The 24930-nt window shown below is 47.1% G+C and overlaps 1 protein-coding gene across 1 annotated transcript; it reads right to left on the bottom strand.

Moving 5' to 3' along the window:
- Positions 1-1765: 1765 nt before the first annotated feature.
- On the bottom strand, positions 1766-3955 carry LOC144095287 (short transient receptor potential channel 4-like). The gene has a single exon (XM_077629066.1). The coding sequence runs from the start codon at positions 3953-3955 to the stop codon at positions 1766-1768; it is 2190 nt and encodes a 729-aa protein (XP_077485192.1).
- Positions 3956-24930: the final 20975 nt, after the last annotated feature.

The following is a 24930-nucleotide window of genomic DNA, read 5'->3' on the forward strand; positions in this document are numbered from 1 at the left end:
ATAGTAAAGAGTAATCAAGCAACGCCTCTGCAGAGAATGCGTCATTGAGCCTGTCGTACGTATGGATGGCATCACTTGTGCTTGGAGAATTTTCGTGCAACAAAGTGCAGCTCAGCAGTGAGCTTTGTTGCAAAAGCAAGTAATTGATTGCTGTGGTTGTCATGGATCAGTTGGAAGGCGTTTCAATGAGGCTGTGAAGGTTGTGTTTTTCTCTTTTTTTCTCTGTTTAGATATGGCAGATGCTACTCTGAAAATTGGTACACGGACACCGTTTAGCAAGGTTACACCGGTGTAGATTAGCAAGCCGGTGACGAACGCACTTCGGGCATTGACTTCTGATCTTCGGATTTTAGTGAAAAAAAAATGTTCCTGCGTCTTTCCTGCGCTTGTAGCCGCTTAGTTAAGGCAAACAGCTGTAATCATTGTCTCGAAGTTTGCTCTAATCCAAAGCGTAGCGACTGTATCTGCAGCCAACAATTTATTGGTCGCCAGTACAGTAACCTGGAACCTAGTTTTAAATGTTCCCTGTTGGCTAACCTCCTTAGGTGCCCATCCCTCTAATTATGACACTACAAAGACTGGGTAACATTAGTTAATGCCTTATAATGCCGACGCAGCACTTCAAACTCGCATAACTTCTTCACTGCTGGTATTCTTAGATGGAATTCGAAAACTCCGTCACCATCCTTCTGCACAAACTATACCACAATAACGCGTACGAGGAACGAAATTTACACATTCCTGATGAGCTTTAGCAAGTTTTCAGGGCACAAAACTCCGCAATGTGTTCCGGGTAGCAGTGAGCCACACTTTACAAGTATAATCGTTTGGCTTCTTAACCTCAATAGTTTCAGTAGAGTTAACACAAGAAGAAAGAGCAACCATGCTCTGCAAGTTTTCTGAAGTGAAATCAAAAGATATTTGGCAAAAAAAAGAACGCAGTATTTTTGCACACAATAATGCAGATGTGAAAGAACTCAATTCCACAGCAATGTGCCCGTGTTAGCTGTATGCTTGCTTCTTGAGTGCCAAGCGGATTGATCTTAATAATGCTTAATGTTTTAAACCCCACTAGACTGCTCGGATGCCATGACCATAGCAGTTTCGTAGTGATTCATTAACACCGTTTGGCCCAATGTACATCGCCATTTATTTCTGCGCAAATTGTAAAAAGTTATTTTCATCAGGAGATCGAAGTACACTAAATGCGGTTGACTTGGTTTTGGTCCTTCAGGCTAGCATCACGTATATATTACTGCTTAAGTTCCACATTACGCTGTCTCTGGTTTCATAAATCATAATTTTTATGTCAGTATAAAAAAATTATATGAGAGGTGATCACATTTCACGCCTAATGGAACACTGTTATTTCCTTGACACCGCGAGATACGGGCGTCAAAATTTGCGACATACTAAAATGTTTGCTTATGGGAGCTCTAAGCGTGATAAGTGCGCACTTCAGGGCAACTGGTGCATTCGTAAATTAAAAGAACATCTCGTTTTTTTTTCTTTTTATGTATGCGAATGCTAGGAAATAATCTTATTGAACAGCCGCGTTAGCATTCCAATGTATATGTTGCGATAGAATTTCCTTAATATTTATTCTTAAGAGGCGTCTTTTGCCGTATTCAGTGAAGTGCATATGACCTTGCGCTCTTAATTTCTGGTAGAAAAATATACTCGAACATTTCTAGATTCTTGAGCGTTTAATATTTGCACTTTGCTAGAATTTTTGTCGTAAAAACTTATTAGAGTCCGCAGTGGGTCAGTCGTAAAGTATTACGCCCTCTTGGCAAAGGTACCTTTGGACCACTTTGTTGATGACGTCCGAGTACGACAACGTCGGCTGGGGCCTCTGCGGCCAAAAGTTCTTCTTTTTCGTCGCCTCAACGATCAGAAGTGGTATCTGAAAGTAGATGAACGGGCTGGGAACGATGAGTGCCTCGTTAATGTAGTGCATCCACAGCCGCGTCCTGTAGAACTTCCAGTGGACTTCGGCGTTGTCGACGACTTTCTGGAAGGTCCCCGTGACGATGGCGATGAGCGAGTTGAGCATGGCGACGAGCATGAGCACCTGGTAGAAGGAGTACATCGTGGAGCCCACGAATTCCGTGAACTTGTGCTCGTTGATGGACCCGTCGTCGGCGTTCGCCACCACAACGTCCGCCTGGTCTTCGGACGCCACTCCCAGCATTCGGTGGAACAACGTCTTCATGGAATTTGTGAATGTAGTGAAAGCCGGGTTCTGCTTCACTTCGTCACCGTCCGGGTCTTTCCGCTTCATTCCGAGGTAGGGCTCGTACATACGCGTCAGGCCGAACGCGAACGCCAGCATGATGCAGACGCAGATGAAGAGGAAGCGAGCGATCTCGACCATCATCGACGAGATGGACACCTGCAGCGGACCAAGCTTGGCGCTCTCCTGGAAAAAGAACATGAGCTTGAAGACGCTGAGTACGGAGGAGACTGCGAAGAGCGCCTCGTGTATCAGCGTGCTGTCCGTGCTGGGCCAGTCTTTCCTGGGCGGCACGCTGCCTTCGCTGGGGTCTCCGAGCATCTCCACCCAGGCCACTATCCAGAAGATGAAGGTGAGAAAGAATACGCTGAGCATGACTATGTCGTACCAGTGCCACAGGTTCCTGAAGTAGCGTGACGGGCCGATGGAGACGCAGTGTATGACTTCTTCGAACGCGTAGCCCATTACCCAGATGACGATGAACCACTCGACGCCAGTGCTGGGAGCTCCCCTGGTCGTTCTTGATTTGTCGAGCGTGATTTGAAGGTACACAAAGAACACGAAGAGAATCCTTGCCGCGAAGTGGTTCATGTACTTGCTCACGGGGCTAGACCAGTGTTTGGCCGTGGTAGACTCTGGTTTTAACTTGACCCACACCGCTATGACAGGCAAGGTGAAGAACCTCACGACGAAGTGGAAGATCTTGACATGGAACGGAAGCCGATTCCAAGCCTGAAACTCTCCTTCCCATTCGAGCCGCAACACTTGCTGGACGTAGCTGTGGGTAACGAATTCGCGCTCGTTGTATTGTAGGGCCAGGATGACGCGAGGAAAAGCCAGGTGCCCCACCGAGCCCTCAAGACCGGCCCTTCGTTCCAAGAGCACGCGCGTCTCGTCCACCGTGCGACACTGGTCGAGTAGCCGGCAGATGAACGTACGAAGCTTGGCCACTTCTTCGCTGTACGCCATGCGGAACTCTTCTTGGCCATCCGCCGTCTCCCTCATGCTCTGCACGTAGATGAAAGAATCAAGGAAAGGGTCTCCTGACACCTGGAGCATGTAGTGCGGATTGCAGATGGCCTTGTAGGTGTTCAGGTTTCGAGTGGACACGTTGACCCCTTCTAGGCTCATTACCTTGAGGCAGGTCTTGCAGAGGCAAGAAGCCTTGTGCGGTGGCTCAACCGTGCAGCCTCGCTTCACGAAGAAGCGTATGATTGCCCAGTGCCCCAACTGCGCTGCCAAAATGACGGGCGACACATCGGAGGTGTAGGTGGGGCTGGACGAGTATCCGCGCGTCTCGCACTGGCGATCACTCTTGCCCAGCTCTTCGACGAAGAACCGGGTCAATGCCAAGTCTCCGGTCTCGACCGCGTGCAAAAGCACGTCCTTGAGGCGGACGCCGCTCTGAACCAAGGTCCTCACCATTGGTAGGTTCTTGTTCCGTGCCGCGACGTGCAGGACAGTGTATCCTTGACAGTTCAGGCAGTCCTTCTTCAGTTTAGGATGATTCGTGAAGAATGCTGCCAGATCACTTATCTTTCCGGACTCGACCAGCTCGAAGTAGTGCAACTCGTCGGTATCTAGTTCCGGAAGCGCGGCTGGTTCCACTCCGTCCTGCTGATTGAGGGACGTAGAAGAGGCGACAATATGAACTTCGTCTTCGGTCTCCATGACGCCTGCGACGGCGTGCATAAGCCTTTTCTGTGGTTTGGGAGGCATCTTGGCGGGTAGCTTTTGTTCGTTGCGCCACGGCCTTCACACGAAGCTCGCGTCTTTTTCTTCCTTTCCCAAGTGTTGGCAGGCAATCGCGATGTGTCTGAAAGTCGCGCATACCTCAAGCCGAAGAAGACGTTTGCAGTGTATCTATCTCGTGCTATTGTTGTAACTTTACACATTTGGAAAGCTCATGTGCCCTCTGACAGACCTGTTTTGTCCCTCAGTAATACTAACTGGATTGACGCTATGAACGTGCCTGATGTCATGTCTTTTCTTAGCAGCGCATCTCGAATAAGCGTTGTCTTTCCGGAAGACAATTTAAAAGTGTCACGTAGGGTGGAGTAACCTCTGCGTATTGTTCAATAGCTCGTGAAATTGACGTGATGTCTGCTCAGAGCCGATTCTCGTTTCTATGTTATGCGTGTAGCCACTTATAAAATTTCCGTTTATATAGTAAGTTCATGTGGCATGATACGACGTGTTGGATATTTGGTGCATTAAGACTATTCTGCTCAGCTTGTAAATTCAAACAATTTCATTTAACCTCAGGCGTTCAGGACAAGAAGTCCATTAATTTGTGAAGCCAAGCAAGGTGTACGTGACCTGTCAGGACTAAAGACTCTCGCTAGATGGTAAGTGATGGATGAGCCTAGTGGCTCAAATCGGCGTGACAGATTGAACCTGCCTTTGGGGCTTTATAAACGAGGGCATGTCGGTTTGACCTTGTATCAGGCAGCGCTGACTTAGCGTTGACCAGGTAAGTTTCTCTTAAACACGACTAGGAAGAATGTTTCAAGCAAACGCAACTTCTTCGGGCCAGCGCTTGCCAGGAGCTGTGGGACACAGATAGGAACCAGAAGTTGCCTTTATGCATTCCATTATCTCATCTCGACACCAGGGGCTAGCGGGATCTCGGCCCGCCAGAAAAATATATAATCGTGGTCCGATAGACCTGCTTCCGTACAGCTTCCAACTGTATTAAAAGAACGTCTTGCTGGGCAAGTTGGTAACTGAACATCTTTTTGGTTACAGGCGCGAAAACAGACACAACACAAGGTAGAAAAACGGGACGGAGCGCCACTCACAACTGATTCATTCGAAGGCAACACGGACAACGGCAGTCGCTGAAAGCCTTCTACAAAAGATGAAGAGAAAGGCTGTGAGAGCTGGGGAAGATGTCCCTCGAGAAGAGGTGGTGCGGCCCATGATGGTGCCCTATGTGCACAAGCTAGCCCACAACTTGAAGAAGGTCGCGATCAGGCATGGTGTGCCGCTTGTTTTTTCAGCTCCAGAAAAGCTCGGAAGCCTTTGCTCTCGTATTGAGAGAGACTGAAAAGAAGAAAGAGGGTGTGGCACCAAACATGGGCGATCTTTCATGAAGTGCGCCGAAGGTGTTGTCTACAAAATTTCCCTCTCCTGCGGCCGCTTCTATATAGGGCAAACTGGACGCTGCGTTAACGAGCAAATCAGGAAACACGAAAGAAACGTAGAGCAAGATAAATAAATAAGGCCCAAATATGCCTAAGCATATAAAATCCTGCCCGTGACGCTCTTGTGAGCCACGTTTTTTCGGTGCGCGAATTCTATCAAAAAGCAAAGACACACAAGCCAGAGAATTAATCGAAGCTTTTTTTATTGCAAAGAAAGGAAGCATGTGCATCAGCGACACGTCCATATCTTTGTATAAGGCAAAGAACAATTTTTTCACTCGTTCGCTATCATATCAAATTTGAAGTTGATAGCATTTCTTGCATGTACGATGGTATATATTTGTCCGTGTTGCCTTCGAATAAATCAGTTGTGAGTGGCGCTCCGTCCCGTCTTTCTACCTTGTGTTGTGTCTGTTTTCGCGCCTGTAACCAAAAAGTTTCCAACTGTACTCGCTCACATAGAGTTATCAAATAACTTCTATACTAAGTGTGGAATGGTCGACCAGTTAGATCAGTAGGGCATTGTGAGAAGCTTCCCCAAAGAAGATTTCCTGGATCAGTACAATAGCGGCCAAGACTGGCCAAAGTTTTAGGTATGACGACTGACAAGGATAGGTGAGGCGAAAGCTCACTGCAAAGGATGTAATGCACCTGTAAAGAAGCTGGCCGTGTCCTGTGGCCTGGGCGCTATTCTTCTGGGAAGGTTAACTGGCGTGAGATGAGCGAAGAAAAGAAAACCTATACTGATTGCCTCTACCACATAAGTTCATCGCTGCAGACAAAGATTCTAGATATTAGCAAGGTCGGACATCGGAGTTAGGCGAACATATCCTTTTAGGAGACAGTACCTCTCCATTCCCTTGAGGAAGTTCGCCGGTGGGGTCGTTAGTCAGCTGAAACCGACCAATCAGAAATAGGAAAGCAAATGCTCATTCCAGGGCAACCGCCACGAACAGGGCAAAAGAGATATAGTGCTTTTCGCAGCAAAGGCTGGGTAAGAAAATAACAGTCACATTGGTTTGGTTTATGGGGGCTTAACGTCCCAAAGCGACTCAGGCTATGAGGGACGCCGTACTGAAGGGCTCAGGAAATTTCGACCACCTGGGGTTCTTTAACGTTCACTGACATCGCAATAGCACGCGGGCCTCTAGAATTTCGCCTCCATCGAAATTAGACCGCCGCGGCCGAGGTCGAACCCGCGTCTTTCTGTCCGGCAGCCGAGCGCCATAGCCACTCAGCCACCGAGGCGGCTATAACAGTCACATTAAAAAGCAATATAATAGAGCGGAAAGCTATAGTCTTTGCGAAACGCTACGCTAAAACCCCGTTTAGCACGTTAAACGTGACATGCCGAAGTTGCGTACAATATTATTATTGGTGAGACAACGTAACAGAAAAGACGAGATTTTTAGTTTTGTTCATTATCTTTTTTCCTTCAATGCAAACCATGGCTTCTAAACGTAGCTGAAAGCATTAGTGCTGGCTTTTTTTTTTTGCATGGAATGCTGCTCTTAAGGTGTGAGCGTCATGAGTATTATACTCGACGCGTCTTAGGTTACAGCATCGCTTTTGATTATTGCATTGTTGAAAGTGCAGGCAGTTCCGCGAGACGGTTTTCTCTCGACTGCACTTCGAGCTTTGCTATTTTTCTTTCAGTTTCTGTCTTACTTCTCGTCACGTTTCTCTTTTGTGCCTACTTAACGCAGTGGTACCCATTAGGCGCCTTTTTTTTCGCCACTTATCGCCCTCTTTCATTTCAAGCAGAATCCTCGAAATGAGATACTTCGCGCTAGGGAACTTTTGTGGAATGACAACTGTCAGCTCCTGTTTATACACTGTGCCTGGAATCATTGGTTTGCTGATATAGCAGGAAAATGCTTGTTTCTTCTATTTGGTGATAGGTAACCGGAACGAAACGGCACTTTGCATATCTTGTTTTTATACGATGCGCAAGATTTGATCCCTGTAATTTTTTCTGTCTCCTACAACGTACTGAGGCGCCCTCTTCTTTGAGCTACTAATGTCAGGCACCTTCCTGTGAGTGACCGCTGCTTGGATGGCGAGGAACTGAGTTTGGTTTGGTTTGATACCGCAGTTCATAGTTTTTATTCCTCCGACGCAGCAACTACCGCCGCCAGCAACTATACTTCGCAATGACCTCCCCATGTTCTGGGGCTTCGAAGGGAGGCTTAGCGCGACAAAGCAAGGACAAGACAGGGACGCAGGACGAGCGCTATTTTGTCGCGCGAAGCCATCCTTCAAAATCACCTAGCCCGAAATTCCCCTTTGCTCGTGCTCTCAGACGAATGGATGCATAGCGCTAGAATATTCGAACGAAGCACTAGTGACGGATGCCTGGCAGGGTTTGAATCATCTGGCAGTGTTGGCCTTTTGGTAGAGCATTAGCGAGGCGCTGGGTTCGATCCCAGTACCACCGGGTACCCACCGGGTTTCTAATGGCTACAAGATTGGCCCCGACCTGGCGCTCGGCTTTTCTGTGGTGCAATACTTGGGAAGAATAGTGGATCAAAGCGCAGCATTGACGGGTAAGTTAAACAACTGAAATCCGCCTCGTGCAGTAGAGCCCACTTGTGGCCCTTTTTTAAAATAGGAGCAGCTGCCTTGTGGTAGAGCATCCGCCTCGCATTCGGGATGAGCTGGGTTTGATCCGCAGTACCTCCGGGTACCCACCGGTTTTCTGATGGGCACAAATTTTCCCCCGGTCTGGTGATCGGCTTTTATGGGGTGAAATGTTTGGGAAGAGTCTTTGATCAAAGCGTTGCATTGACTATTGTTTTCAAAATAATACTCATTACATTTTGTTTGCTCCTGCTGATTGTTGGTATAATTCAAAAAACTTGTATAGTGCCATATCTGTTTCATAGAGAACGTGGGACACCCTTTGCTGCTTCAGTAGTCTTAGTTCTTTGAAGAAGGACGCATCAGACCATCTATTGTTCGTATTTATTTCGCTGCCGGCGAGAAGCGGCTGTTCGAGATCTCGCGTTTACTACAGAAGGTCTCAACGCGGCCCGCTCACTCAGAACGGTCACACGTTCCGGAATTAGCCTTTCATTCCACTGCGAAGAAACACACGGACGCATCGACCAACTCCCCCGAAGAGACGGCGCGGGCCCGAATTTCTTTGAGACAGGCTCGAACGAGACGCAAAGCGTCCCGTATTCCCAGTGTAATGAGCGAGGGGAAACGGGACGAATCTTCCACTGTTGCAACTATTGATTTTCACATTTCTGCGCCAGCATTTATCTCAAAGCGCGCGCAAGGGACATCTTGGCGCTTAATTAAAATTTTATCCCTGCGAGGCATTTCACGAATTCATGAGACGGAACTTGTGAGCGAAAGGTATGCGGGCCGGCGAGAAAAGAAGCGTGCGCTGCTACCATCGCGCAATACTTTGGAGAATTGATTGCGTGCGTCTCTGGTCTTGATTTTGTTGTGGCTTTTGCCTCTTGAAGCTCCTGCAGAAAGCCAGGAGTCATGCGGAAACATGACCTCGGGCGCACTAGTGTTAATGCAACATGTCTCCGAAAGAAAAACTTGCAGCTTTCCACATAAGCACCTTTCATACTTTTTTTTGTTTTTCTCTGTGCGTCAGGCTTGTGCAAAGCGCTTGATCTGCGCATTGCCCTGCATTCAAAGCAACCCTCTGAAGTAGCTTTTGAGTTATAGTGGCAATTGCCACTATAACTCATAACGCATGCTTTAAAGCATGCGCTGAAGTAGATTCGCATATACCTGCAAGCAATCAGCGTTGGTACGAGCACTGTGCCTGAAAAAATATGTGTGCCTGTCTAAAATCTTCATTGTCTGGTGTGCATTGCTCTACGCGAAAGTAGCTTAGTCAGTATTTGCGAACGCATAAAAGCAGGCATTGATTAGTCGATTCATAGATACGTTTTTTGTCATTAAAGTGCTCTAGATACAACTCGAAGCAAAACGTACATGTTGAAATCCTGGTCTCTCTCTCTCTCTCTCTCTCTCTCTCTCTCTCTCTCTCTCTCTCTCTCTCTCTCTCTCTCTCTCTCTCTCTGTGTGTGTGTGTGTGTGTGTGTGTGTGTGTGTGTGTGTGTGTGTGTGTGTGTGTGTGTGTGTGTGTGTGTGTGTGTGTGTGTGTGTGTGTGTGTGTGTGTGTGTGTGTGTGTGTGTGTGTGTGTGTGTGTGTGTGTGTGTGTGTGTGTGTGTGTGTGTGTGTGTGTGTGTGTGTGTGTGTGTGTGTGTGCGTGCGTGTGTGTGCGCGTGCGTGCGTGCGTGCGTGCGTGTTTGTGTGTGTGTGCGCGCAATTTAGCACTTTCGCTTAATTTCCAACACAGTCATTGTCTCATATCACTCGAATAATAGGTTCCGTGACAAGACGACACTGCGACTGACGGTAGATTTATCTAAAACTTTTGGGTTGGGTATGAAAGAGGGCAGCATGGGAGGTGGGGGAGAGGGGGAGGGGGAGGCGGAGGCACGGTACTGTATTTGCTAAAACATTTTTTTAACTGATCGAATAAAAAACGAGAATCACGTTGGTTCAACTGACAGTTCCCCATTCGGGGAAGGAACACCAGCCGCCCTCTCTCAACCCTTCTCCCCACCCCATCAGCCTACTTCCTCTGTGCTCTGACAATGACGCATGCTGTAGTGCACGGAAGCATTTGAGAGGAATGAGAGCGTTTTGTGGAAGGCGTAGGGGGTCGAGAATGCGGTGAGATTTAGTCTCATGAGGAGGCGGAATGTCTATAGGTTTTGTTTTATGCAAAATGGGAATATATTTTTGTTTTTATTCTTTCGGTCTTGTGCGCACTTACCTAAAATGTAGTCTAAAAACGTAGATCGGATGGAAAAAAAGGGTTGTGAGCCTCTGGATCTGTCTTTTCTTACTTCTTAAATCTATGCAGAGTACTCTAGTTTCTTCCAAAATGTTAATGTTCTGTACGTTGTAAACCAATGGCCAGTGCATATACCACCTTCGTTGCCAGCGGCCCCTACACCGCCGTTCCTGACGCACAGACTAGTTGTAGTTTTCATAGAGCTCCGGAAACAATAATGACATGCATGCATTACGTGATTATGAACGTAGTATTGGAAGCGCTGCTGGCAAGGGTTCTTGTCTATAATCTTGTCTATATTCTGTCTGTAATCACCTGTGTGATTATAGACACAGTAGTCATATCGCCAATTGCTACACTTGTACCTGAAACAACCAAAAACTTTGTAGTTCTCAACATAACCCCACAAAGTCAGTGTCTTCTAAAAAGTCACATGTACTGTTCTACCGCGCACGGCAAATTCGACCTCAAACGCAACCTTGACGCAGCACGAACGACGCTACACAATGGCACACCCCTCCTGTCAATTTGTGCAGAATATTTTCACGATTGTAATGAAAATCTTAACAGCATATAAACACTCTGCACACATTTTCTAGCTTCGCGATTCGTGCGTAGAGGTGACGGGCTTCTAAAAGTTTGAGCAATAACTCTACGGAGTGTACAGCCGGAGTGAGGGCACAGGCTTGAAAAGAACAGTGGCATTTTTTTCAGGATACCTTCTGCAGCTTCATATTTATTTATTTATTTTATACATTCATCGCCTTACGGCATTACAGAAAGGAGGGGGGGCGTAAAAACACTTGTATACACTATAGTCGTAATGCCCGACGAAAAAAAAACATACGTGCACACTTTGTTAAACTAAGGATTCAACATGTGGGAAAATGCATTGTTTGATAGGGTTTAAACAATTTCAGGCGATAAAGCATTCCATTGACAAGCATTCCATCTAAGCAGGCGGATTTTGGAAGAAAAACTTTTATTTAATCAATGCTTGTAGGTCGCCATCCTCTTCGGGCGGCGTCCTTAGTCCAGGACTTTGTTGGCTGTCGCAGTCCTGCGCGTCCGCTCGATCAGCCGTTGCTGGTGTTGTGGGTCTGGGCTGGACATAGCAGTCTCCAAGGGGATATGCGACCATAGAAGTGGCGCGGCAAGACTACGCACTAAGATGGACACCAGCCCCGACTAGAGTTCTCCGCAATCCATTCGACAACCGTCAAAAAGAAAAAAAATTTGAGGAACGGAAATAACGCAGGAACCCTGACTCACATCTCGGTGGACACCTCAACTGCGCCATAAGAGAAGAAGGGTAAAGGTGGAAGAAAAAGAAGAAAGGGAGAAAGAGGCTCTGTAGTGGAGGTCTCCAGAATATACCGCCTCAGTATCTTAAACGTGCGCTTACATCACACGGCACACGGGCGCCGTTTGCGTTTCGCCTCCATCGAAACGCGGCCGCCGCTACCGGGTTCGAGCCCGGGTCCTCCGGCTCACTAGCCGACCATCCACAATGCCACGATCACGTCATGCGGCATCCCTGTGCCCTCCTGCTCTCTCTCCACGTGTCGGTCTACACGGCGCGCTTGAGGTGTCCTCGGAGAAGCGCCTTTTTTTTACTCATAACCGATGTCTATTTCTCCTCTTGTTTCTCATTGTGTTCTGATGAGCGGGTTCGCCACTTCTGTCTGTTTAGCTCTGTAGAATGAGCACAGGCCGAAAAGGATAACGACGTTTTCTGGCGGGATACCTTACACAGCCCGAGGTTGATGCGAAGGCAGCAGATGCGACTAGAAAACATGCGTCACGACCACGGTGGTCACGACAATCTTCGAGAAAGCAGCGCCTTTTGCGGAGGTTGCGAGGCCTAACGGTTCAAGTATCTTTGTGCAAGGCGCAGTCAGTCCGCTACGACCTTACCAGCATCACCGTTGTGGAAGTAGAGCGTCTGAAGACGGGTACCAATTTATTATCCGAGTTCGGGTTTGGTTTTTTTTTCCCTGCCGCCAGATTAGTGTCCGAAGTCTGAAGCTATCCGAGGAACAGGTTCAGACACGGGATTTAACGCGTGTTTGTGTAGCGACCACCCTGCAAGCATTTCAGGTCCTTATTCAGAGGAATAGGATAGCCTGCAAATGTTTAAACTACATGCCTAATTTATTGTCCATAAATGTAGACTAATGTCAGCATCGCTGATGACTCATTCTTCAAAAATAGCATGGCTGCGGAACACCAGTAGAGGGTGAGGCTCAGCAGAATCTTACTCGTATTTCTGCTTGCACGCTTAAATTAATGGAACAGCATCTTTCAATCGCCTCTCCTGCTGTGCGCATGCTGGTCTTCATCATAAATAATGTGCCGAGTTTGACAAAAACTCATGTCGGTTTTTCATCTATTGTTACTTTTTAGAGAGTTGACTTTCCAATTCTGATTTGTTTGGAAGGTGTATTTCTGAGAATTTTCCATCACCGCGGTCCTTCAGCGCTGTTCGTTGTCGTATTAAATAAAACAGCCTCGCGCGATTGCCTTCACTGTTTCCACACCCTAGTCCAGTCGAAAATTTTGGCGCGATACCGATAAATTGAACATATCAAAGTACGATGCCTTGCAATGCGCAGAAATTACTTATAGCTTTTTCAAAGCAAAGCTTGGCAGGCGACTTTTCAGTAGCTGACTATTTCAGTTAGTCAGTATGGTAGTTAAGTGACATTCAATATAGCGACTTTTAAGAGCGTTAGCTCTTACTCATCATGTTTCTCGATTTCTTGTGGTCTTCTACCACCTCCTTTCAGCGTGAAATTTTCTGTCCAAGGAATTCAAGATGGCGGCCCCCATAGTAAATAGATATAGCAACCCAATTTGTGATTGATTGGTGACGTCATGAGTATATCGAATAGGTGATTTATTGGTGACGTCACTGTTATATTCAATTGGTGATTGGCGACGTCACTTATAAATTCAAGAAGTAAAATTTGTATTACCATTGGTGTACCTGTATTTAATCTCATTCATATCAATTCTAGTAAACCAAAGAGCTAACACTCGTTACTTCAACGTCTTCCAGACGTTGGCGGCACCTTTTTTTTTTTCTTTGTTGCGGCTCTTGGAGCGTTCTCAGAATATCCCGACATGGTCAGCTATCGTTTTGGCTCAGGTTTCGGACTTGGTAATATTCAGCTACAGTGAAGCAGAAACTTGCACCGAAAACAGCCGTGCAGTTGTAATGTGATGGGCACAAAAGTAGTCGCCGAAACCTGCAAATAATAATAATTGGATTTCTTGGGGGAAAGGAAATGGCGCAGTATCTGTCTCATATATTGTTGGACACATAAACCGCGCCGTAAGGGAAGAGATAAAAGAGGAAGTGACAGACGAAAGAGAGACAGAGGTGCCGTAGTGGAGGGCTCCGGAATAATTTCGACCACCTGGGGATCTTTAACGTGCACTGACATCGCACAGCACAAGGCGCCTTAGCGTTTTGCCTCCATAAAAACGCAGCCGCCGCGGTATATTTGCATTTTTTCAACGTTATCTTTCGTTTCGTTGACATTTTTTTTTAGTCTATGACGAATCCGACCTCCAACGTGAAGCAGCAGCTTTCCCAATGTCTGTACGTGAGCTGCGCTTCGGAGATGAACCGGACGTATGCACTGACGGCGCAATTTTCAACTGCCCTGTGTACTCGTGTGTCATTTCGCGCCGTGTTCGCTGTACACAAAGTGGAGGTCAGGTGCTCGAGGAGGGAAGAAAGGGCGGCAACCGACGTTCGTTCAAACACGGGAAAAACCTTCAACATTTAATCTCGATGAGGCGATCAATTCGGTGGGGATGTGGAGAAGCGGTGAGGTAGCCAGCGTGGAAGCCCGATGCGCGGGAGCATCGTTTAATTTGCATGCATATTAATCCTTAAAGTATTCTATCCTCTCGCGGCTTTCAGGTCACTTCGAGATAAATATTTGCTTAACTTTCCCAAAGGCGCTCATTGCATCGCTGAAGTCTCCATCATTTGAGCAGTGACTCGCCCGAACTTCGCTGGCAGTTGTGTTTGAACTGGAAGGCTGCAAATTTTCTTTCATGCGACCTTCAGATGATGAAGTTTCCTTTATACCTGCAGTTAAAGTTTGGATTTGAACTAATACGCAACTGTTTTAACCCAGCTACAAATTCCTGCTTTTCTTATTCGAAGATCACATGCGCGCACACATCCTGAGAAAGAAAGAAGCCGAGTGAAAACCGCTAGGTGATTTAGGCAATTATAATAACTATATCGGAGAGCTCAAATAGGGAAAAAAACAGGTTGCAACTTCCCCGCATTCAAATCATTATTTAAGCCCTCCTTTCTTCCCCTTCTGTACCGAAAATTCATCCTACGCCTGAGGCTATCCCGTGAAGACATTCGGCTGCGTATGGCCGGCTAAAATAACACACCTCGCTACTAAATGACGATAAACACTTCAAAACACAGCTTAAGGCGAGAGCTGCAAACCTCAGTTAGTGATTCTCGCGATCTGTGCCTATGTCTAACGAGCCATCTCGGCTCTAAGAAAATAAACCTTGCCTAACCAAAGCGCGGACAGTTTGAGTATAGTACAGGCTGTGATCTTCTGCAGAGTAGTTTGAATAGTGATGTAGTACCTGTAATCATCAACACGTACAGCGTTCTACTTAAGCTATACCGGTGCAGTTAACGGAGGTTTTCTCCCGTTAAAGATAGCGTGTTCTAAGCTTGGCTCACTGCAACTGCATGCTAATCTAGATATGCAGCGGGGCAGGCCGAAATGGCGACAGTCACCGAAACGCTGCGTAACAAAACCGCATACTCCCTTTGCCCACAAAGGAGTCGGAACATACGGCGCTGATATTTTTTTAATGAGGTACCAGATATTCCGGCCGGAATTTGCGGGAAACTGTGTAGGAAACAAAAAAAAAGGCTTAAAGCACCGAATAAGCAGGTTTGGTGGGAGCATAAAGCCCACGGTATTGCTAATGAACCCAGATCGATATTTTCCAGCAGTACCGGTCGGGCCAGCTAGCGTGAAGGCTAGGAGTTCATTCTTTACAAGGGATTAAAATTAAGATGAGTCTCAGTTCCTTACGAAGAAATGAAAGCCAGAATAACAAGATATTCACGTAGCATTGGTAGCCCTGATCTCAGCGTGTACGTATCGTGTGACGCGGACGCTGTTCGTACAGGGGTCATGGTGTAGCGAACAGCACGACTCCTCGCCTTCTCCGCAAGTCTTAAAATTGTTAAGGCGACACTGAGCAAGACGAAACTACTTTAAGAAATCTCGAAGACGGTACTACTGATCGCTTGGAGCACAGGTGATTTCCTTTAAGACGCTTATTTGCATTGCAGATTGAACCGCTCCGCATGTTGAGCCTTCGAGTTTCAAATGTTAGTATTCTCAGGCATGATCTTTTGTTGTCAAACCGTCTCATTTTTTTTTATAACCAATTCTTTCCATCTTTTCCTCTCTCTTCTTTTCTCTCCTCTTTCTCTATATCTCCACGAATGTGTTTCAGAATTAACAGTTTCGTCCCAGTGGTTTCTAGAGGCCGCCGGCATGCGGTCTTCTTGGTGTAATCCACCAACTTGACACGTAAATTCGGGCATACTATTTTGACGTACATCTTACAGTTCATGCCACCGAATAATAATTAATTCCGTTTTATAACTAAAACTCCATGACTACTGATTTGGCGCACCATTCCGAATCGTTAATAGGTTTGTCCGCGCAACGCACGTCGTTGCAAATTTTTCATAAAGCCACCCGCATGCCATTGTGCCTTGCGTACAATTTCAATGAAGCTGGCAACGTCGTGGGCTTTGCAGCAATCTACTTTCGCTGAAGTTATCAAGACATCAGGATCTTCAGTACAAGAGTTGCCTTTGCCATTGCGCCCTCTACAAAATGCCGATAGCACCCCCTGTACCGCCACTCATGAAGTTCTTTGCGCTTATATTTTACTTTTAAAGCTTCTGTGCGCCATGCCCGTGTCTAATTGCGCACGAGCAAAACTACAAATATTGCTAGCCTGCTTGTTTGCTTTGTTTGGCGTACATACTTAAGCGCGCGGTCCCTGCCAAGAAGAGCCATTTTTCTTTCTTTCAGTCACTATGGCACTACTCATGTGCCCTGATCCGGCGCATTAGATTCCTTCTCGCCTTGTACTTTTTTTCCGAACAGCTTAGCCTCTGTTCTGTGCGTCGTATTTTCGGTAACGACATTCAAATGCTGCATCAAAATCTTTCTGTACATCATTTGCGCGTTCTTTGAGTTTTGTAGCGAACGAGGGTTATTACGAGGCGCTCTCTGACAGTTTTCAATTTTCCCCGCGGCGCATTTTCCCGTCCTCGCTAAAAACGAAATGGCGGGGGCATTGACTGGCTCTTAGTTTCTTGTAAATGGGCTGCTACATTTGGGGCATTTTCGAAAGAATGTTTGGAAACATGTCAAGCGCACACGCACTGCATGCTCCCGTCACGAGAGCAGGTCGTGTCGGCTTTATCTCTGCTTCGTGCGATGGGATGATTTATTCGTGGTCTGCAGACTGCTGCCAGCGCGATAAATCAAAAGCGGCGTCAAATTCTTAATTGCTGCTTTCGTTGCCGCGTCGTTTTTATTCGACGAAGATGCAGAGGAAGAAGTTGACTCTTTTTTGCTGCATATATAGCATTTATAAAATTGTTGCCAGTTTCTTAAGGGCGCGGAATGTTATGGGTTTGCTCAGTTGCTGAAAGTTTCATTGGTGTTATGTGCCCAAACCCAGGGTTTCCGGGAGGATCTCTTTTTGAGGCAGCGCGTCTGGGTAGCGATAGTGAATGCAGCAGATGCATTAAGCCTTTACATTGCACGTTGTTTGCATACTTTGGCCCTTCATCAATTCGATGTCCGAAACCTTACTTACAATGTTTCACATCAGGGACTGCAACGCAAAATTTGCCACAGTATGGTAGTAGTATCCTAGAACGCAGAATCTTTCCTTATTTTAAGAAAAAAAAAGAAAAGTTCTCACTATATTAATAAAAGTTTCGCGCTGAAAAACGACTTGCACGGGTCTCAAAATCGATTTGGTGCATTTTATTGGCGTTAATTGTTTTTCCTGTTTTACATATCACAAACAATGAGAGAAACACCCATCACGGCACCCATTTACCCCCAAGCCTCACAAACACAGTAAAGAAAATACGCGTCCAGAAAAAAAAAACACGCTGCATTGTTTAAGAGTGCTTTTCTTAACTAACAAATTGGCGTGCCGTCCCTGTACGAGAGGCACTTGAAAGTTCACACATTAGCAAAACCTTCCCAATTGATTGTATCTTCTCTACTGATTGTAAACTGCGGAAGCGTACAAACAAGAACGAAAAAAAGAGACGAGCGCGACTACACTGCTTGTAGTTGCATTGTTCTTTCACGTTTCTGTCTGTGTGGGTGGTGTGTTTTACTAGCATATAGTCACGATACCTCGAGGCTGAAGTGTTCCCAACATCCAGGGACAAAATTGGAGGGGACACCGAAGCTCCACGACACGCTAGAGTTAGTGGATTAATGCCCATGTATGCGGAATTGGTGATTGTTAAATTTTCATTCATAAATCTCTGAGAGTCCTTCCACCACTCCTGGCACAATTGTACAGCGGTTAAGTGATCCACCTCTCGCCTGCGATTACAGGTGCTACCATTGTTGGGCTTGTGCGACCCAGGTTGCTCTTCCCGAGCGACCTCTCGTGACCAATCTCTGATTTAACTGCCACCTGACACGGCGGCCAGTTTGCTGACAATACTGTGGGCAGGCTTTGATGACGTCACAAGGTCACGTGACCTATAGGTGGCCCACCCGGGTTGCTTCTCCGGGGATTTTTCGCTCACAAGTCCGACACCAGATTTCCAGCAGAACGGGAGCCTTAACGCTGTCGCGTTAACCGAAGCATTGAGGAGCTTACGTGTTTTGCTGATACGTCACAAAGGACTGCGTTTTTTTCCGAGTGCTGCAGCTCTGAAAGCCGCCAAAGTAAAAAGTTCTGTGTCATTGGGATGAATGATCCTAGAATTGATGGAAATAGATTTTTATGGCTCAAGGGCATAAACGGCCAAAGAGGTACTTACATGAAGTGGCATCTCACCAATTACGCACAAGTCTCTGTTTAAAAAAAACATTTTTTGGTCATATTCATTTGCTTTCCGAAGCTGTTGTATACTAATGCCTCCTGAACGACTTGGCAGTTGTCATACATTTATGGGGTTTAACCTCCCAAAGCGACTCAGGCTTTGAGGAATGCCGTAGTGGAGGGCTCCTGATAAATTCGACCACCTAGTATTTCTTAAAGTGCATAAATAGTGCACAGTACACGGGCCTCTAGCATTCCGCCTCCATCAGAATGCGAGCGCCGCGGCCGGGATCGAACCCGCGCATTACTACTCCCATTACCAAAACAGCCAGCGGCGTGCGCATGCGTGCTTGTGTGTGTGTGTGTGTGTGTGTGTGTGTGTGTGTGTGTGTGTGTGTGTGTGTGTGTGTGTGTGTGTGTGTGTGTGTGTGTGTGTGTGTGTGTGTGTGTGTGTGTGTGTGTGTGCGTGTGTGTGTGTGTGCGTGTGTGTGTGTGTGTGTGTGTGTGTGTGTGCGCGCTCTCAGGTGGGGCAGAAAGTCCTAGCGATTGCGAGAAAAATAGGGTGACTTCACCAAGCGGCCGTATGACGCACACAGCAAGCCAGGCACCACCACTTCAGACAAACCTATGCGGTTCTTTCGTATGTATATACGACCGGCTGGCCGACCTCCATGTGGCACCAGTTTTCTCGACATTCGTACCAAAATTGCGACGAAACCGTTTGTCCCACAGCGTTCCGGGTAGTGTCATACGATATATCGTTGTGTATAGCTCACATGTGCTATCAATGGTAAAGAAAGGTTGGTCAGATGTCTTCCCCCACACCGGGCCTTCCTCCTCAGAGGGATGATCCTATTTAAACCCCTCCAATGATGAACGCTTTGTCCGGACGAAGACAAGTCTACTTGTCGAAACGTTGGCAAGCACCCTGCGGTTTTCCCTCCCTTGTTCACGTTGTGACTATGTGGTAGTGAAGTTGGAGGCTAGCTTGCGACAGGGATTCGAACCGACGACATATGCACCTTTAGTTGTATGCCCCCAGATTTTCGTATAAAAACGGCGGCGCAACAGTTTGTCGTGCAGCGTTTCGGGTAAAGTCATAAAAATAAACATTGCACGTAAAAAATGCACCCGTGGATAGTAATGCTATCGAATTCCCGCACCTGGGAAGTCTTAAGTGTATCTGCCGATTTTTTGTTGCTGGTATAGCCCAGCTTTCGACAGCTGTGTGCGGCTGTAAGCCCATGGCTTGAGCCATTAGGGTTGTGTCCATGCACCACAAAGCGCCCCCTGCTGTAAGGGGATTTAAGTAGTCCTGGGAATGCGTTCGCTCACTGAGAGCATAAAGGCGTCCTTTTTTCTTGACTTCTTCTCCCCGGAGCCGAGCGGGGAAGCTTGGGAGTTATTGTGTTAGCTTTGCTTTGTCCAGCGTACTTAGCAATATCACTTGGAGCTCCGTACTTCATTTATTTGAACATAGGTTATTTTTTCTCTTGATGTCCTGCTTCTGCTTCGCTAATAGAAAAGAAACACTAGCATGCTCGTATGGAGAACACCACGCGTCTTGAACGCACATTTCTTAGAGTGGGCCATAAAAAACAAAAGGTACGAGTTTTGCCCTGCCCGCAGTGTCTAATGGCACAACATGAACTTGACGCATGATATCGTTATATGCTTATGTGCCACAACCCGCAATGGCACAACCGAAAGCACAACGAACCAAGCCGCATGGATCCTATTTAAGAACAATTCCAACTCTTTTCGTATTAAGTGGTAGTAAGGGGCTGTAGGAAGAAGGAAGAAGAAGCTTCATCCACCTTTTGATTGCTCAGAAGAGTCACGATCTCTGCTGCGTGCAGTTAGGAGAGGGAGACTAGACAAAAGTAAGATCAGAAAGTGGAATAAATACACGTGCGTCGCTGTCACCGCGTCCCCCGAAGCGAGGACAACGGCCGCCTCAAAGCCAGACACCCTTTGTTCAGCTTTTGTTATCACGCCGCCTACAATGCCTATTTAAAACTGCACTGCGTAGATGTTCTGTCACTAGAGAAGCCTGCGGCTGCCGCGTACACGACTTTCCGCCATTCGGTGTGGAGGCGTGCAGTTATCGCTAACCATTGCGCGCGACTACAACATACCCGACAATTCTGGGTAAAAGCATTTTTGAGCGGGAATCTATTTATGAACGCAATTTTTTTCATATAATGTAAGATTTCACTACCATCATCATCCTCATCATCAGCCTGACTACGCCCACTGCAGGGCAAAGGCCTCTCCCATGTCTCTCCAATGAGCCCTGTCCTATGCCAGCTGCGCCCACCGTATGGCCGCAAACATGTTAATCTCATCTGCCCACCTTTCTGCCGCCACCTGCTACGTATACCACGCGACGGCAGTCTTGCATTTCTTTTTTTTCTATTAACGTCATTGCTATCGCCAAAAGCGTTGCCCATTGGTTTTTCTATGGCAGACTTGACTATTCAATGCGATTGATGGAAACACTTTAAAAAAAAGGTTTTGCTACATGTCGGAACAATGGACCACTACCTTCAATATTTCCATAAAGTATCTTACAATTTTCGAATTTTAAAAATTTTTCTCCGAAAGTGTTAAACATGATCCTTCGACATTGCGTGCTTCCCTGTTGCGTTCGCTGAGGTGCTTGGTAGTTAAGACCACGCATATGGAAACTTCCCCCAGACACCATTTAGTAGGAATAATTCTGTCAGCTAGCTTGGTAACGCGCTCTCCAGAATAAGTTTTTGCAGTAATCCGCGACTGCTTATTTTCTTGATTGAATCTGGCTGTTTCTTCCTTATCTCCAAACAGTAAATTTTAATAGTTAACTTTTAACCATTACCGCTAGGCACCTAATTACAATTAGAGATGTGCAGCCGGCCGTTAGTAATAGCTATATAAGTTTTTAGAATTTCGAAAACTCGATTACCCTCGGCGCCGTGTCTCGAGAAAAATCGGCTATTTTGATTAGTTACGTGCACTGGAGGGGTTTTTTTGCCTGCATGCTTCTCAAATGGGCGTGCATTTTGATTACGATGTAGCCAAAATTAGTTAAGCCATAGCAGCGAAGGTAACTACGTTTTCGAACTTCTAGAAGCTACAAATCTAATTGCAGTCAAGTGCCTGTCAGTAATAGTTAAGAGTTAACTATTAGAATTAGTTAACCACTTTACTAATTAATATGATTCACCTGTTTTTTGATGTCTGTCAACGGTGGTATGACTATGCTGCAAAAAGCATTTCTGTAGCTCAAAACCTCTATTTTTTAAAAGTTAGTGGTCACCTTCACTGAAACACTTGGTACATGCGTAATATGACGCAAATGATTCACATTTAGACACTCGAAGCAGACCTATATATAATGAGTATTATTCTCGTCCTTCAGCTTCATTTATTCACGTTCAATTTTTTTTTACTATATTCCTTTTTTTGAGAAAAGTGAGACTGATCGGATGTGCTTGCTGACTGAATTCATTTTCCAATCTGATTTGAGCTCCGGAGTGTCTCCGACCTTTTAAGGAATTTAAGATCGCACTCTTTTCTCCGATTAGGTGCCTAGCCACGATTTCTCTTTGTCAGTCCTTCTACGAAACCCTCACGCTTCTGCCGTTCTACCGACCAGGATAGCCCTGTGCTCTCTTTTCATTCTCAGCCTCAGTCACGCGTCTACATGGAACAGCCAACAAGGAGTCGGAGAACGATCGATTCCAGCCCTAAGCGTGAAGAAATAACGGAGCACACCGCCAAACCTTGTTTACAACAGTGACGCGGCACTGATATTCCGCCAAAATCGAAAAGGAAAAGAGGAGGAGGAAGAAAGACTAGAGGAGCGTGGCCAGCGTCGGCGTCAATTTCCCAAATTGGAGTGTGCGTTTGTGCGAAAATAAACAGCCTTCCTATCCGCTGTTCGGATATTTATGGCTCACTTACCGGCGCTCGCAGATCGTTGGCGACCGCTTCGGTTGGGATTTTATTTGTCTCCTCCCAGCCTTCGCCGCTACGCCGGCGCCTTCAGCATGCGTTTCATTCGCAGGAGAACGCAACTCTTACACTCAGATATCGATCGAGTCATTTGTCCTTGTTCCGTACTGAGGCCGCCTTTGTTTCGACTGTGTTCATGAATTAGAGACTACAACCCGTGCCGGTGCAACAAAGAGCTAGACTCGCCATGTTGAGCGGTTTTATCTAGGCACACGAAGATAACTATTGTTTGTTTGTTTTTTCGTCAAACGAGGTGGTGGTGCCGGCATTTGTGGCAACGGTGGCTCTACTGAGCAAAGCCGGCCTCTCCAGCAGAAGTTCGGGGCGGGACAACTTTTTTAATCGGAATTATAGAAGGGGTGTAATGCAGTCCTCTCTGGCAAAACTATGCCTTTGTGTTCGTGTAAGCTAAGAATGGAATGCATTCCCTATTCGCGGAATGGTAACGCCGTTCAATCTCATGGCATGTACCAGTGCACTCCAGTACACAACTAGCAGCAATGGTTCAGAATACCGCATCAGGGACAGCATTAGTTGCATACCAAGACCGACTTAGTAGAAAGGACAAGTTCCGGCGCTCATTTTTACGGAAAGGAGAGTGGAATAGTATAGAAAAAGGAACGAACGACCGCCTAGGCCCTGGTATTGCACGAAGTTAGCAAGGTGAGGCGGCGTTAAAAAGTTAAAACCCAGTGGTCCACGCCGTCCATGTTGAGGTTAGTTCAGCGTCAAGATCCCCGACAGCACTCCGCAAAAGCTCAAGCAAGAAGTCGTTGGAGTAAAACAAAAGCTGGAGCCGAGAAACTGTTTTACAAATGATTATGGGGCAACTCATTTGGTTTTAGTTGTTATGGGTGTGACTGTATGGGTTTGTGCAACGACCTCACGGCGGTCCCATCGGCCTACCACTCTATGCTGCTTGAGGTGTTTTCGACTGCCGACCTAGACACTTAACATCTGTGCACCGGCTTTTGCTGAAATTCGCGTTAGACTGCCGTGACCACGGCGACATTTTTTTTTCAGCGTTAGCTGTTGATGCGAAGGCCCCCGGCAAGACATGTTCGTCGTCGTACTCGTCGTAGTAGTAATAGTCAAAAGCGCCAGTTCAGCCGAGAGAGGGAGGGGGACAGGAAAACTTCAAGGGCTGCGTATTTGTGTGTGCACTCATTACGTGCCAGCTAGCCCGATTTTTTGCATTTCATTTTGTGTAACTGGTATTTCATTTTTGGTTTGTTACTGTGTTCTCTATTTGCATTTTCAATCCTAGTAAAGCTACAAATATTTGCTCCAAAAGTTACTGCATTCAAAGTTTTGCTCGCTACCGACATCTGACTACAAGAAACAATACCGCGCGTTAAAATCGCCTGTCAAAAGTTAGCACATACAGCTAACTACGACAAGCGTCATTATCGCCAAGAGCTTGCTGTCTGCAAAAACATTGTGCTGTTATAGTGATTTTTAGCGCCACAAAGGCAAAGCCATAGGAACATATGGGGCAGTATTTTGCAACAGTGCTTTCCGGGATTCAATTCTTAGCCCTTTATATTTTTTTATATCAGAGCCAGCTGCAGACGGCGCGAGCCAGCTGCCCCCCGTTACGCCACAGGCAGCAGCTAGCTATGGAAAAGGGCAGACAAACTAAGAAAAATTATGGTCGATTTGCGTAGTTAGGCCAAAAGCAAAAAAGGTGCGCTAGCATTTCGGTTTTCACTTCGGTTCCGGTGTTCAGATCCAGTGTTGAGGGAATTCATTTTCTGCATTTATAGATTTCTTGGAGTCTTCCTATTACTCATGGCGCAGTGGTGCAGCTCTCAAGCGATGCGCACTGGCCTTCTGTGGCATGTGCTGCCATCGGTGGGATTTGGATTGCTTGGATTGAGATCCAGGTTGTTCTTCGTAGCCAGCCTCTCACGATTAATTAAGAAGGCAGGCAGGCTGGCAGGCTGGCAGACTGGTAGGCTGGCAGGCAGGCAGGCTGGCAGGCAGCAGGCTGGTAGGCTGGTAGGCTGGCAGGCAGGCAGAGGCAGCAAGGCAAGCAGGCAGGCAGAGGTAGCAAGGCAAGCAGGCAGGCACGCAGGCAGAGGCAGGCAGAGGCAGGCAGAGGCAGGCAGAGGCAGGCGGAGGCAGGCGGAGGCAGGCAGAGGCAGGCAGAGGCAGGCAGAGGCAGGCAGCAGGCAGCAGGCAGCAGGCAGCAGGCAGTAGGAAGGCAAGCGGGCAGGCAGAGGTAGCAAGGCAGGCAGATGCAAACAGGGGCAGGCAGAGGCAGGCAGAGGCAGGCAGAGGCAGGCAGAGGCAGGCAGCGGGGAGCAGGCAGGCAGGCAGGCAAGCAGGCAGGGAGAGGTAGCAAGGCAAGCAGGCAGGCAGGCAGAGACAGACAGAGGCAGGCAGAGGCAGGCAGGTAGGCACGCAGCAGGCAGGCAGACAGGCAAGCAGGCAGGCAGGCAGGCAGAGGCAAGCAGGGGCAAGCAGGGGCAAGCAGGGGCAGGCAGAGGCAGGCAGATATTCAGGCAGCAGGCAGCGGGTAGCAGGCAGGCAGGCAAGCAGGCAGGCAGAGGTAGCAAGGCAAGCAGGCAGGCAGGCAGCAGACAGAGGCAGGCAGAGGCAG

This window comes from Amblyomma americanum, chromosome 6, assembly GCF_052857255.1.
Source record: "Amblyomma americanum isolate KBUSLIRL-KWMA chromosome 6, ASM5285725v1, whole genome shotgun sequence".
NCBI classification, from domain to species: Eukaryota; Metazoa; Arthropoda; class Arachnida; order Ixodida; family Ixodidae; genus Amblyomma; species Amblyomma americanum.